This window comes from Copidosoma floridanum, unplaced genomic scaffold (assembly GCF_036245765.1).
Source record: "Copidosoma floridanum isolate Cflo_tuat_1 unplaced genomic scaffold, Cflo_Japanese_pri ptg000007l, whole genome shotgun sequence".
NCBI classification, from domain to species: domain Eukaryota; kingdom Metazoa; phylum Arthropoda; class Insecta; order Hymenoptera; family Encyrtidae; genus Copidosoma; species Copidosoma floridanum.
The window spans coordinates 260,087-274,992 of record NW_028321884.1 but is presented as its reverse complement, the minus strand read 5'-3'; the positions used below and the strand labels follow the sequence as shown (position 1 = coordinate 274,992).

Below are 14,906 nucleotides of genomic sequence, written 5' to 3'. Positions count from 1 at the left end.
TGGGTTTTTTTTTTTTTTTTTATATTATAGTGTGTTCACCATAGTTCACCGTTCACGGTTCACCTCTCATGAGGTATTTACACTTTTATATATATAGGTGTATGTGTTTTTCATATTCAGAGGCACTAATTAATAAAACTGAACATCAACATTTTTTTATGTTAAAACAGTAATCCAAAATTTACTAAAGGAGCAATAAATGAACAATCCCAGCTTGGCTTTTTTCGCTTCTTTTTATTTTTTCGACTCGACAATACGTTCGCAACTTTATTTACAAAACTTAATTCTCGTGTTTTTTTTTCTTGTTTACTGTTCCCTTCTCTCACTCTTGAATTATTTACAAAAGTCGTTAGTTACACACAAGGAGAGAAAAAACAGGCGCACTCTCACTCAATATCCTTATCATTGTAATGTTTTATTTTTTTTTTGTTTATTCGATTGTTTATCCAATCAATATATTCTTTCGCTCTGTTACGTTCGACTCTTTTAAATGGCTCAAAAAGGCTTAAAATTCAAATTATTGAGAATACTAAAACCTTTAGTTTACGAGTCAGTCTATTTTTTAAAACTAGATTGTTGGTTTTCTTCTTCCCAGTTGATGTTTGTCTCTGTGTAATTTGAATTTTAGTATTGTCCGTAATTCGAAATGTAAAAAAAGTAGTTACTCTATCACTGATCTTTTAGTCTGTTGTGATTACAAATTTGACATTGAAATTAAGTCTACTTGTGTCTTTTTATTTCGTTTTTTTTTTTTTTTTTTTTGTTTAATTTGCATTCTTCGATCTCTCTCAACTGTCTTCGATGCTGAATTATCGCGAATGCGTGTACGCTTCATCTGATACAATTTAACTTTCGCAATAACGTCATTATTATTTAATTTTTAGCATTTATAACCATAAATTATTATATTTTTATTCATAGCGTTTTCAATTGCTATATCGTATCTACTATCGATAAGAAAATTATTTTAGCGGATGTTTTAAATGTTCCAGCATTTATAGTTTTTTTGGGGAAATCAAAAAGAAAGATAAAATACAAAATTATTATTATGAGTGTACCCGTGTAATTAATTGAAAATCAAGTTTGTTACCGGCAACAATATGTAATATAAATAAATCAACATCAACACGACGAAATTAATAGTTTTGGGATATTAAAATACTTGTACTTTTTTTACTAAAAATATTTTTGTTGGTATATTGATGTACATTACAGAATTTATAACTTTGTAAATAAAACGTAATAGTGGATTCGTCACGCTTTTTGTCGAAAAGAGGAAAGATCTTTAATTGATCAACTTGCAGTTATTTTATCCCTTGCAAAAAAAAAGTACAGTGCAAAAATATGTCAGTGAGTTAATCATTACTATAGCAAAGATACAGATTTATGAAAGTACTTCATTAACAATTATTGTTTGATGGAATGTCATTTGATTAAGCCAGTATTCATTTTTAACAGCTCTTTTATTAGTCGACACATCTAGTGTGACATAATTAGCTTTTAGGTGTTGTCAATTATGAATGCGGAGAAAAAAATTGATTTAAGTAGATAATTACAACACATTGAAAAAAACAAATTGAATAATCCAACTTCAGTTTTTTCAACTTGCAATTTAGCACTAACATCAATTTTTTTTCTCTGCACACAGAATTAACCAAAAATTACAGCCGTTTTTTGCTAATTCTATCACACTAATCATTCTTTCCTAGCTGATTATTTTTTTCAAATGGATTCATGAATTCAGACAATTTTTTCAATTTGTTAATGCTTTCACGTGATTATTATATATATTTTTTATTCTAGCATCAAAGTTGTAACTTTTTAAGTAGAATCAACTTTTACATTTCAAACGAGTAATTTGAATAAAAAGGATTTTTCATTAACAGAGCTATCTTTATTCAGATAAATCATAACTGCCGTGCAACCTGAGCATGAGTAAAAAATAAGAAACAAATAATTAGTCGTTTTAATCATTTATTTCATAATTCGAAAGACTTTTTTTTCTCCAAAAGTTACGACTTTTCAATACAGCAGTTTTTTATAAAAAAACTATTTTCTTCTCAAGGAAAATTGAAATAACACGAACTGAGTAAGTTCTTATAGTTAACGAATTTTCGAAAAAATATATAACATAGTTAATGCTGTTAACAAGTTAACATGTCGTACAGTGCAATAATCGCGCTGTTCACATAAGACTTTAAGAATAACAGTTATAGAGAGAAAAAGTCGTAGGTAATCGAGTATGATTACTATTATTTTTGAAAATATTTTTAAAAACATTAATATTACCTTAGTAACTTTGGCACAAAAAAGGTATGTTAGTAATTTTATGTGGAATATAAACCAAATATATTTTGATGAATGAATTAATCTTGATGTTTGGCACTTTTTGTTTTACGTAAATTTCTACAAAAAAGTAATTCAAAATTTTATCAAAAGTTTTTTTTTTTTTTTTCCATGAGAAAATGAAGTGAATGAAATATTGTGGGTTTTTGTGATTAAAGCATTCATGCTTGTTACATTTTTGAGATATTGTTGAGCATGTTTCTCAAACGAAAAGTGGCAAATTTCAATGATCAACCAATCAAAAATTAAAATAAAACCCAATCACATACGACTTATTCTCGTCATCGAAAGAAATGCTATTCAACAAAAAATAAAAAAAAAATCTAGACAAAGTAGGGATACCATGTGGACAGGCAATGTTCTTCGAGCTTTCCTCTCTTCGTCTCGAGCACGATTCTTTGAATCTATCTCTCTCATGCTCAATCTTTTGTTTACATGATACACGAAAGCGTCTTTTGCTCAGTCAGTTCAATTGTGAACGGTTGTAGAGGCATGCTGGAGTCTTTCAAGCTCTTCGAGCGAGAGCACGTTGGTTTGACCTAGATCGGGCAGCTTGCCAGCGCGCGCCTGGGCCAATAATTCCGGACTGAACCATCTCGCCAGCTGGTTCGAGGTGGGAGATAGATCACCCCCGTTACCACCTTCACCTCCCATGAAACCACCCATGCCCGGAGAGTTCTGACCACGGCCGCCAATTGACACATTGAGCTGCTGTGGACGCATAGCTCGTCCTTCTGTACACGTATAATAAACAAAAATTTAACCGCACGTATGTAGAAACTCTGATATCTCGTGAATCGCTAAACTATTTTCAATATTAGTTGAGTTTCACGTACAATAATTCAATACTTATTTGGTGGACTGGAACAAGGACAAGGTCGGGTTAAGTGGTAGTTAGTTTGTCTTTGGAGAGCCATTGCACGGGATAGGATTGAGTTTGACAGGGATGCCTAAAATTATGAAAATACCTGTTCGACGCAACTTGAAGGAAAGTATGGTGTACAATTTTTTTCTCTTTAACAATCTAGAGCATTGAAAGAACACAAGTACTCACCAGGTCTGGCAGAATTAAAAGTCTGACTGAGTGACTGTTGTGAGTTGATGACCCTCATCTGCTGTTGCTGCTGTATGACCAGTTCCTCTTGGAGTAGGCTGATGTGGCGCATCTGTTTAATGGGATCGGACTGCCTTTGCTGTGCCATCATAGAACTTTGCTGAGGAGGTACGTTCTGCAAACCAACGGGTTGAGACGTTCCACCAGGTAATGTGTGCTTGGAGCGCGCTGAGTTGTTTCCGAATATATTTGACGCGATTCGCTGTTGTTGTTGTTGTTGTTGTTGTTGCTGCTGCTGCTGCTGTTGAAAGTCGACATTGCTGCTGTACGGGAACTGTTGCTGACTTGCATTACTTCCACCCTTGACGATCGGTCGACCTGTAGATATAATCATCAATAAAAAAATTAAGCAATTTCTATTTGTTGCATCATCAAATAAAACATTTTCTTAGGATTATGTGTTGTTTACATTATCGATTTGTCTGTGTAACACTTTTCACTTCAGTATTAGTGCGATAAATTAAAAAAAATTACATATAATTATAAAGACAAGGGAAGTTAAAATGAAGAAAAGATAGAGTGGATTAGGCATTCAGAAATTGTAGAAGAGCAATACAAATATAAATCATTTGCAATAATCCGTTCTGGTGCGAACGATATGACCACCTGCAGCCCAAATATGATACCATCAGGGTGCACATATACTTAGATATTTTTTTTTTGCCCCCCTTCCCTGTGTAGCACAACATGTAGACGACATGGAAATAGCGATAATATGATCCCAGCCGAAGGCGAAGAAGCTACTGGACTTTTACCAGGTGGTTGTTTAGTGACGAGCGCTGGATTAGTCCAATTCGGCTGGATCTGTTGGGGCGGCGGCTGCTGCTGTTGCGTCTGCTGTGGTCGCAACGACGTCGGGTGTCGTCCCAGCAACTGTTGCTGTTGTTGAGTCAGCTGTTGTGATTGTAGGTGTTGCAAGTGAGCCGTCTGGTTAACAAGCAGCTTCGACGGATCTTGACCGCCTGTATTAAATAATATATACACACACTCACGATTGAGCCCAATTCGAAACAACAACTTCTTTTTCTACTACCTACTTTTGACATTTGAACGACTAGTTTACGCTATTTCAATTGTTTTTACAGCACATTGTAATTTTACTCTTGCTAGCCTGAAGCAAGCATGCAACTGTACGTAAAAATACGTTTTTATTATTACTTTACGTACCACACATTTTATCATTACTAACTAAGGAGATACAAGCAATAGATGAAAAAGCAAGCACAAGAAACAAAATAAAACAAGGTATGCAAGACAAAACAGCTTTAACATAAAAGTGCACATAAAGAAAAAAAAAAAATTTTTTTAATGCAGGTAGGAAAGCATTGGAAAATGGTAATCTAAGCAGTTTATTCCAAGATTAAGAAACAGTAGAAAATCACAAGTGCAGAAAAGAAAGTTTGCATTTTAAAAAGCGGTGCGCAACAATTTTTTCTTAGTTACACAAATAATTGAGGTATTCGTCTTTGACAAAATATGATCGACAAGTATACATATGTCTTTTCTATTTGCAGTTATGAAAGAAAAAGTAGAAGCAATCAGGCATTGGCAGTAAAAAAAAAAAAAAAAAAAAAAAAAAAAGTACAGCATTTGAGAAAATTGACAAACTCAAATAGTTGAATCGGATATTTATAAAACCGAAGCATTTAATTTGCGAGGTGGAGGCAGCATTTTAATAATACAATTTGATCGACAAATAGAAGTATTATTAATTACTTCAAAGAGGAGTTTTCTTTTTTTATATTTAATTATATTCATACTAAACTAATAAATGATAAAAGTGAGTAATGGTGAATTTTGTCATTTTAGTGAAATTCAAATGATTCATTTTTACTTTTAGGACGTAATTAAAAATGAACATTTTTCACTCATTTTTCGTTTGGAGAATAAAAATCTCAAAAATTCAGAGTCATCCAAACTTGGCTTTCACTGTTCATTACCTTATAACAACCTAGTAGTAATGGGGTAAATTATCTCTAGGAATATTTATACAAAAAATAAAGTAAATCTGTCTTATTGGAAAAGTTAATAAAAAAACTTTTTAGGGAGCCTCCCAAATGTTTGCCATTTCAATGCTCAATTGTTTTTCAAGCACACTTGTTTCATTATTCAACTGATTTAGCGTATCTTTGATGGTATCTTGAGCGATAACGTCGTCATCATTTTTGTTAGTGCTTTTGATGAGTTTGGTCTCGGTAATGCTCTCTATCATTCTTATCTTTTCAAATATAGCGGTTCCAATTTTGGCTTCCTCTATTTTCAAAACTGTAAGGGTATTATCTGGCAAATGCTTCGATTTTACGGCCGATTCACCGCTATCTGCGGACTTACAGCAATTTTTTATGCTATCAGAACTTTTTAAAAGATCTAATCCTGTTTTAAAATTTTGCTGCAGTGACTTAGTTTGTGGGATACCTAACAATTTATGATTACTTTTCAATTCGGAACAAATTAATATCGCACCCTCAGGTTCCTTTTCAGCGGTCATCTTGCGAAGGACGGAGGTTGGCGTAAATGCTAGGGGCGTCGGGCTATGCGTCTGTTTGACTGGTAAATTTACTGGTGTGCCAGAGCGTTGTTGCTGTTGATGTTCCTGTCGCTTACGGTAGTTTTCGCGCTGCTCCTCAAGTTTCTTTTTAAGAAGGGCATTTTGAATTATCGACTGAGTATTTATGGCAAGTTCTCGTGGAGACGGTACACGGTGACCCATCGCTTGAAAAAAAAGTCGCAGTTTTGGATTATTAAGAATTTGATTTTATTTTTTTTTTTTGACAAAAACAATTAAACGGATTATATTTTAATCCTTACCGTTATTAATTGGAGAGGGTATTCTCTGTTGTTGCTGCTGCTGCTGCTGTTGTTGTTGCTGAAACAGCATCTGTTGCAACAACTGGTCCTGAGAAGGATAGTTAGATTGCGGGTAAGAAGGTCGAGGAGTAGAAGCACCATAATGTTTCAAAATACTCAGCACAACTTCCCGATAACGATGCTGTACGGCTGGATTCTACAAAATTAATAATTTGCATAAAAAATCAAAGAGACAAAAAAAAAAATAATAAATAAATAAAACAGGAAACGAACCTGTAATTGCTGGAAGAGATGCTGCCTTGTAATCTCTCCCCGTTGCAAGCCTCGAATAAGAGCCTCCGCCTCTGGTCTTTGCAATAGTTCTCGAGTGGACGGAGTATTGTTTACCATCATCTGTACGTCAGCTGGTATTGGGCTGGCTCCAATCATTCTTTGAAGGGCCTGGGCAATAGAAACATTGTCAGGCTGTGGCTGAGGCGGAGGTTGAGCCTGCTGAGGTCCACTTCCAATCAACATTGACAACATTTCAGACTGCTGCCGCTGCTTTTGCTGTTGTTGTTGTTGATGTTGCTGCTGTTGTTGAATTTGCAGCACCTTCATGAGATTCTCGTGTTGCATCTGAGATTGATGTGGATGTTGCACAGGACCCAGAGGACCAATGTGGTTGTACGTAGGGGGCACCTGCATAGGCTCAGATGGTGGGTGGCTGTTGAGGTGGGGTGGTTGTGCTTGAGGATGAGGCATGGACTGTTGGCTCTTTAAAGCGGAATTTAGCATCTGCAACCAGAAAATGTTTTTCAGTTTTTGGAAAAATCAAAAAATCTTGTATTATACAAAATAACTTTAACTTGCCTGCATGAGGGTAATGGGTTGTTGGATTGTCTGCTGCGTTGGTGGGGGTATCGGAGTCTGTTTTTGCGCATTAGGACCATTTGTCGCAGGTACTGCTTGTCCTCCACTAACTTGAGCAAGCTGACGTAGGCGAGAAAAATTGATAAGAAAAAGATTCGCTTGATTGACAATAGTCACGTAATAGTAAAATCGTTCACCAGTTTTTTAAAAGCCGAAAGTTCTTCTTCAGATTTGTTTGGCTTTGTGAAATCTGGTTGCAACGGTGTGGATGGTACTCCTCCTCGCATGCGTGCTTCCAATTCTTCCAAGCTAACAACTTTTGTGCCTAATCACAATTGTGGTCAATTAAGCCTAGATAATTGTATGTTTTTAAGTCCAACTTACCCATTTCCTTGATCGATGTATTCTTCATGAGAGGAATGATATTGCTTATGTCATTCTGGCCATTTTGATTGGGCGGCTTGTTGTTGCGCTGCAGCATCTCCAGCAGTTTAACACCACCGCTCTGAGTAGACTGTGGGGGCATCTGAGGCGGCCGCATCACGTTATTGTTAAGTGTGTTGGCCGCTGGAGATATAGGTGCAAAGTAGGCGTTGGACTCGGTAACCGATGGAATCTGTATTTTGGGCTCGACTATGTCGTTGAGAAGGTTGTTCAGCAATTCGTCCTGAATGGAGGTGCGCAGAGAATCATACTGTTGGTTTTGTTGCTCCTGCTGTTGCAAAGTTGGACTCTCACGTTTGAACCACTGACTAAAGCGCGAGCCAGCATTATCGTTTGAGCCAACACCATTCTGAAATTCAAGTATAGATGATTTGGATTTTTAGCAATAAGCTAAATCTAAAAAGTTATACAAAAAGAGCTCGTCTTACCGATAGAAGGCCAGAAACAGCAGAAAAGGTATCCATTTTGAGGAAGTCATCAAGATTGAAATTAGTATGATCATCCTTTTCATTTTTATCGGCAGTGTCGCCGGACTGCTCTTTGGAACCGGTTGTTTGCTTGGCACTTTTCTCGTTTTCTGTGGACTTTTCCTTAGACTCTAAAGACTTTGATTCGTTTTCTTCAGATATCGGCGAATGTGGCGTGATCGACAGGATCGATTGATCCATTATAGTTGGTGTGCTGCGAGCTGTATTGGAAAAGCCACGCGTTACAAAAGTTAAATGAGAAAAAAGTATTTTTATTTCACCTTTTGGACCAGTCTCGTTCTTTTCAGTGGAACCGCCCGTAGAAGCTCGGGGGGCAGTTGAAGCAGCCGCAGCCGCGGCCGCAGCAGCAGCTGCTGCGGCGGCAGCCTTCTCTTCCTTTTCGATGGCTTTCTTGTTGCGTTTCTTCTGAGCCGGCGACTGCTTTTTATTTTTGGCGCTCGCGTTTCCGCTGCTCGTTGCCTTATCTTCCGGTATATCCTCAAAGCCGCGCAGCTCGATCGTGTCGTGTTGAGATGTCGGGCCCGAGCTGAACCATTCAGGCTCCTCCATATCTCGATTGTCGCTGAATGTTCGCCTGCGATCGTTGCCATACCTTCAAAAAAAAAAAAAAAAAAAACAGCGCAACACGTAGCAATTATTTCATCTACGCACACAGTTTTGTGATCTTACATCTCGTACGAAATTGCACAAACGACACAATTCGTTGAAAAATACACTTACCTCCCACGATCTCGTCCACCACGGTCCTTTTCTCGGTCATTTCTGTCGTGGCGATCGCGGTCTCTGTTGTCGTTTCTGTCGTGCCGATCGCGGTCCCTGTCGCCAAAGTCACGACCAAAGGAGCGCCTTTCGAACCGATCATCTCGGTCGCGGTCCCTGTCTCTATCGCGATCCCTATCACGATCACGGTCGCGCCGATCAAGGTCACGCAGGGGGCCCCGATCATTTGGCCGATCACGATCACGATCACGATCACGATCACGATCACGATCACGGTCCCCGGGACGGAAGCCGTAGTCCGAATCGAGCTTGTCGTTTTCCGAACGGAAGTCCCAGACGTCGCGCGTAATGATACGCCCGCTGCCGATACGCCGTCCCGGTTCTCGATGAGGTATCTGAAAAACAAAGTACAAAAAGCATTAGGATCGATCAAAAGGCATACAGTGATTCGTCGAGACACCGACCTCGGGCTTCCCTACGGGGCTCGGAGGACGCTGCTTGACGGTATCGGTAACGTTGACGAAGCAGCCCGAATTGAAGCTACGCCGCTGCGGGCTCAGCACGATACCGTCCTGCTCTTTACGGATGCGCTCGCGAGGATCGCCACTACGACGCTTGGCGTTGTTTTCAGCCGGAGGATCGCTGCGGGTGCGCGACGTTGCTTCCTTTTCGGGTGGCGTTTCGCTACGCTTCCTTTCGACGATCCACAGTTCCAAATCTCGAATACTGCGCGAACTGAAAAATTATGTTTGTTTACGACTCGTTCACCCAAGTTAAGCCATACTCCCAAGAGATTTGTAGTTAGTATTGCGACGTCAGTCAGACGAGGAAACTTACTTGGTGTTGTGGGCAGGATCAAGACAGTCAGGTTTTCGCTTCGACAGAGGGAGAAGCCTAATCCTCATCAGATCTTCCTAAACATTTTAAGGCGATTTTAGCGATTCGATTCGAAAATAGGATTTTTCAACCAAGGAATTTTTGAAAAATGAATAAGTAAACAAATTTACCCTTGAATATTGGTACTGAGGCCTCGATCGGCCCACTTTTACGATGGAAGGATCGGTCACCTCTCCGGCAATCGATAGCGAAATGATCGCCTCGTCTCCTAGAGATGGAAAAATTATGATTTTCGTACATGGCAAACACCGGGTGAAAATATAATGATCAAACGTGTGTTTCAAACGTATATTCCTGTCTCTCCTGATACAATCCAAAGAAAATTTGGGGCAAAGGTAAGGGGAGGGGGGGGGGTTGAAATCGATCAAGGACGTGTTTACTTACGAAAGTGAAGTTGGGTGTCGATCGGGGCGATTTTGCTCGCAGGACGCCGGTACCAGTGGTACTGCTTTCTTTCCTCGGCCAGGCAAGCGTCGAGACTCGGCACACCCGTGGGCCCGACCAGCGAGTACCGATACCCCATTGCGCGCTGCTGGTGGACTCGGCTGCTACCACCTACACTCCTATCCTGCTGTTCTTCGGAAATCGACTCAAGCAGCTTCATCCTAATACTTCCTTTATCAGACCTTTGCAAGATTTGCACAAGTATCCGCAAGTAACGCGAACCGGACCTGCGCGTGCGGATTTCGTTGTGTTTGGGCACAAGTTCTCGGATTTCAAAAGTCTGGTGACGGTTGGGATTACTGTTTACTTAAATTCAAAGTTTGAGGCAACAACAAACATTAAAAAAATAATAATAATAATAATAGATTTGTTCGGGATTAAGCTTGAAGTATCTCGGAGCGCTCCTTTTTTCTATAGTCAATGCAATGGATTCAGTACATTGACTATAGAAAAAAAGAGCGCTCCGAGCTACTTCAAGCTTAATCCCGAACAAATCTATTAAATAAATAAGCAATATTATCACTTACTATTAATGTTTGTTGGATTTTCCGTAAGCAAAAAAACTTTATCGATCGAAAGTGATTTCTCTGTATAGATATTTATTTGAAACACAAGCAATAAATTAAGTAAGGTACGTTATAGACACGAGTAAAATTCGAATCGGTCGAATTTCGAATTCGTGCCCTGCGACCAACGAGAGCCCGAGACTTTGTTTACGTTTGAAGGGCACTCGTCATCGACGAACACTTTTGAGCGCGTGAGCGTATAATTGTGTGCTTGCTTGGTCTCCCCCCCCCCCCCACAAATCGAAAGAAAATTTTTATCGCTTATTTTCAGAAACGAAATCCCATTAGAGTCGTTATAAAGAAAAATGATAAAAATAAATATAAGTAAATACAAAACATACGTCTTAAAGAGAAGCTTGAGATCGACGCTGTTGATGGTCGTCCTCTGAGCTACTTCTAAATCGCAAAAAAGCAGGTCTCTTCTCTGAAGCTTTTGGAGCCGCAAACAGAGATTTTTTGAAAACAGTATACTTAATGAGGTAATAAAGAAAAACTAATCGCAGCTAACGCGAGTGTACACACCCGAGTTTGACTGGAAAAAAAGAGAGAGAGAGAGAAAGCTGGACGACACAAGCACTTGAACAGCCTTGAGCGCAACTGAGCCGATGGATGTATAAGTATCGTTGATTAACCGATGAGTGATTAAGCGTTTAATAGTTTGGTTTATAAGTATAAGTAATGTGACGGCGACAGGTCAACAACTATTGGCCAATTCTTTCCGAGGTCTAGAGGGGAGAGTAGGTAGAAGAGGGGTTCTTTGTAAATTTGGCAATCTGAGGGCTTCATATACATGTATGTTTATTTATGTTTATAGTACTTATATACTGATACATGGGGTTTTGTTACTTTTGTCTGTAGCTTTTTCTTACTATATATACTTTAGCTAATCGTTTGAAACACACGTTTTTTAAACAGCTGTGGTAAAGTTATGAGTTAATATTTTGACAACAGGCCTACTTTTCGTTTTGTTCTTGACAGAAAAATTTTGAAAGATCAGTAGGTTATATTATATATGTATATATATATATATATATATATATATATATATATACATATATATATATATATTATATTATTTTTTCAATTGTTCTAACCAAGGTTATGTGCATGGCACAATAATGCTAACATAAAAAAAGGCTATATCTCAGTTTGAACACAAAATAAATAAAAGACTACAATATGCTGTGTTTGTTTTAATAAAAAAATGTTCCAGGGCCAAGTATATCTTGTTAAACAGCTTTGAAAAAATAACAGTTTCGGTAAAAACAATTGAAGGGTGAATTTTTGGTCTTTCAATTTTTTGTCTCTAAATAAAAAGATACATTTTCAATTGACATTACAACTCATAAGTTTACCATTTTCGTCCAAGCATTATGCCAAATATTAGTGTAAAAAGGTATATAACTTACCTGGGGTTTCATCCTTGGGATCCGGAGCAAGTTTATCACTACTGCTGGAGCTAGTTGACATGGTCCTCTAAGCTCTGATTTCAAGCCCCTGACTCACTTTATCCTTGCTTCCAGACTTTTATCGTTTAAGATGCTTTAGTCTAATTGTTATTTGGTCAAACTTTACACTTGGCAAATCAATGTATTCGTCACAATCAATCAATCAATCTTGTTTTCTACACTTGATCACTTGCTTGCTTTCACTCTCACATGCACTCTTTTCGACAAAACAGTCTCTCGTTCTTTGTACACTAGTTCTCCAAATATTTCTTAGCTATACATGTATAAGTTATGCATACATATGTACTGCCTAATATCACAGACTCTATTTTTTAAAATTTTATTTATGTTAATCCACGGCCTTCTTATCCAAATACGCGTGTATACGTGTATTCGAGTTCGTATTTATATCTAAAGCCTTGTTCTCCCTTCAAGTCCTAGAACGAAAAGAGACAAACGCCAGAACGTCTGTGCGACACGAATATAGCAACTCTTGGCTCCAGGTCCTGATGCTCTTGTGTATGTGTATAATTATGTGTGTGCATGTATTAATATATCTGTACTTTGGGAAAAGCTCCTTGTTGTTACCGTCCTAATTATCTTGCTAAAAAACAACAACAATCTATCGAACCACTGTAATACGCGATAACTCTGGCTCTCCGATGGCTCCTCGTCGTCCTCAATGCTCCGTGGCCCCTGGAGTAATTTCTATATGTATATATTATATATATGTATTATTTAGACCACTAGTAAAACGCAGGCGGCTGCTGCTTCGGTACAGCAGCAGCGGAGATTTCTGGACAAGAGGGAACTGTCGCCGAAGCTGTTGTTATACTGCGGGACTCTGCGGGCAGTACAAAGCGCGCGATAAGGGTAGGTAAAACACACACACTCACACACACGGTGGGTCACCGCGACGACGACGACGACCATAGGCAAACGGCCAGAAAATTCGATCGCGCCGTCTCTTTCTATATACACTTTAGTCTCCTGTCTCCTGGCCACCACTGCTGCTGCTGCTGATACGTTGTGCGTACGCGTGTCCCTGTCGTTGACGTGATGAAAGAGATGTTTGCGATGCGATGTGTGCGAGGAAAGAAAAAGTGCCAACGATGTTCTCTGCTCTGCTCCTGTAGCCTAGGTTGGTGTCAATGGTCGTTTGGGGTCCTTTGCTTGCCTGCCTGGACTGCTACTATATACTATACTCGTCGTCCGCGCGCGCGACGTCGTCCTCACCGTCTCACTTATATACTTGCGCCTCGTCTTTCTTGTCCGCGCGGTCCGGTCCGGCTGCGGCTGCTCTGCTTTTCTGGTGCTTTCTCTTCTCGTTGGCGGCGCTGATGCTGTTCTCATGTTGTGCTTATTTGTGCAAATATATGTATATATACATGGATTATTCTACTAAAAAAAGAGGTCCACTTCATGTCCCTCGGTCCCTGTTCATTGCAACGTTGCATATTTTCTGCTGAACACAGACGATAAAAAAAATACTTATTACTTTGGTTTTGGATACGAAAAAGGGGCTAAATTAGCGTTAGGAGCTCGGGTAAATTTACAGTTTATTTAACAACGCTTGGAAGAAAAACTTGGATTTTTTCATTTTTCTACGGCAGGAGATCTCTCAAAGTTATGTACTACTTAGGTACGCCAACAACATTTTTACGCATTTTAGAAAACCGAAAAAAATTTTATCCAAGACTTGGATGCTGTTAAACTTGTTCAAGTTGCGGGACCAAAATCTGATGGAGGTCCATAGGATGTTGCAGAAATGTTTTTCGGTCCCGATAAGCCAATTAATGCTACAGACTCGCGAGTTTGTAAATTCGATGTACTTATTCCTAACATGAAATAAACCAAGAGCCCGTAACGCTACACTCATGTCATTTCCCGAAGCGTTTGATTACCGACTCGGAAGGTGATGAGTTAAAATACTTACATCTGTTTTGCAAAGGGCTTTGAATCTTCGTTTAATGTTCCATTACAGACTTGGATCGTAATATATGTGACTTTTGCAAATATTAATCATAAGTAGTACATGATATAAAATATAAGAACGAAGAGCGCTGTTATCTCGATCATAACAAGATTTCATGAGAGCCCGTGACGTTAGTGCTCCTATTTTTCTTAAATAGAATAAGAAAGTCGTAGACATTTTTTATCGTGCAGATCTTGCAGGGCCCAAAAAATTTTGGCTCTAATTGGTCTCGACTAAATTAGAAAAAAATATTTGAACAATTCAAAACCCATTGTAAGTGTGTGTTAGTCCGTGTTTCGGCCCTAGAAATGTGCCAGTTTTCTTCTTTGGAATGATCCATATACTTACTACATGCGTACCTACAATCTAAGTACCTACGTAAAGGTGTGACGTACAATTCCCACGTAACAAAGGTACATTTTCATGACTCTCTTTCAGAGCGGCGCACAGCTACACTGTACTACTGACGCTACTGAAATATTATTTTAAAATAAAAAGTTATTCCCCGATGTCCGTGTAACAAATGACAGATTTAAAGTCAATAAATCCAATGGTGGGATGGCGGTTCTCCGTAAATTTTTTTTTTTTTTTTCAGTGTGCGTACGTTTGAAGCGAATCGGGAATTACATAGTTTTACTTTAAAAATGCCGTTTCGTGTGCAATATTTGTTATAACTGTTGTAAACGTAAAAACGTACTTTATTTTTTAAATACATAAAACCATAAGGAATAAGGTGAAGAGAATCGTACCTTTTAGTTTAACGGTTGTCAAGCAACTAACAATATAAATTCAGAAAAACAACTC

The 14,906-nt window shown here is 38.5% G+C and overlaps 1 protein-coding gene across 2 annotated transcripts; it reads right to left on the bottom strand.

Annotated features, from left to right (window-relative positions):
• Nucleotides 1-742: 742 nt before the first annotated feature.
• LOC106640117 (uncharacterized) lies at nucleotides 743-11,325 on the bottom strand. 2 transcript variants are annotated; one of them, XM_014354033.2, is made up of 17 exons: nucleotides 11,021-11,325; nucleotides 10,054-10,419; nucleotides 9,780-9,877; nucleotides 9,610-9,686; nucleotides 9,237-9,507; nucleotides 8,773-9,167; nucleotides 8,313-8,644; nucleotides 7,993-8,252; nucleotides 7,505-7,913; nucleotides 7,318-7,445; nucleotides 7,121-7,240; nucleotides 6,542-7,045; nucleotides 6,269-6,464; nucleotides 5,924-6,172; nucleotides 4,216-4,422; nucleotides 3,401-3,778; nucleotides 743-3,080 (listed from the first exon to the last, which is right to left on the bottom strand). In XM_014354033.2, exons 2-17 carry the CDS (start codon nucleotides 10,271-10,273, stop codon nucleotides 2,815-2,817), a joined length of 4,110 nt encoding a protein of 1,369 aa, XP_014209519.2. In that variant the 5' UTR covers nucleotides 10,274-10,419; nucleotides 11,021-11,325; the 3' UTR covers nucleotides 743-2,814. The 2 variants fall into 2 exon arrangements, with proteins under 2 accessions (XP_014209519.2, XP_089445180.1); XM_089589054.1 differs by having other exon boundaries at nucleotides 7,318-7,436.
• Nucleotides 11,326-14,906: the final 3,581 nt, after the last annotated feature.

Coding starts and splice junctions, on each gene's coding strand:
- LOC106640117 (XM_014354033.2), bottom strand. CDS start 10,273: ATGAAGCTGCTTGAGTCGATTTCCGAAGAACAGCAGGATAGGAGTGTA. Junction 9,168..9,236: donor GCCCCGTAGGGAAGCCCGAG/GTCGGTGTCTCG, acceptor TTTGTTTTTCAG/ATACCTCATCGAGAACCGGG. Junction 6,465..6,541: donor ATCTCTTCCAGCAATTACAG/GTTCGTTTCCTG, acceptor TTAATTTTGTAG/AATCCAGCCGTACAGCATCG.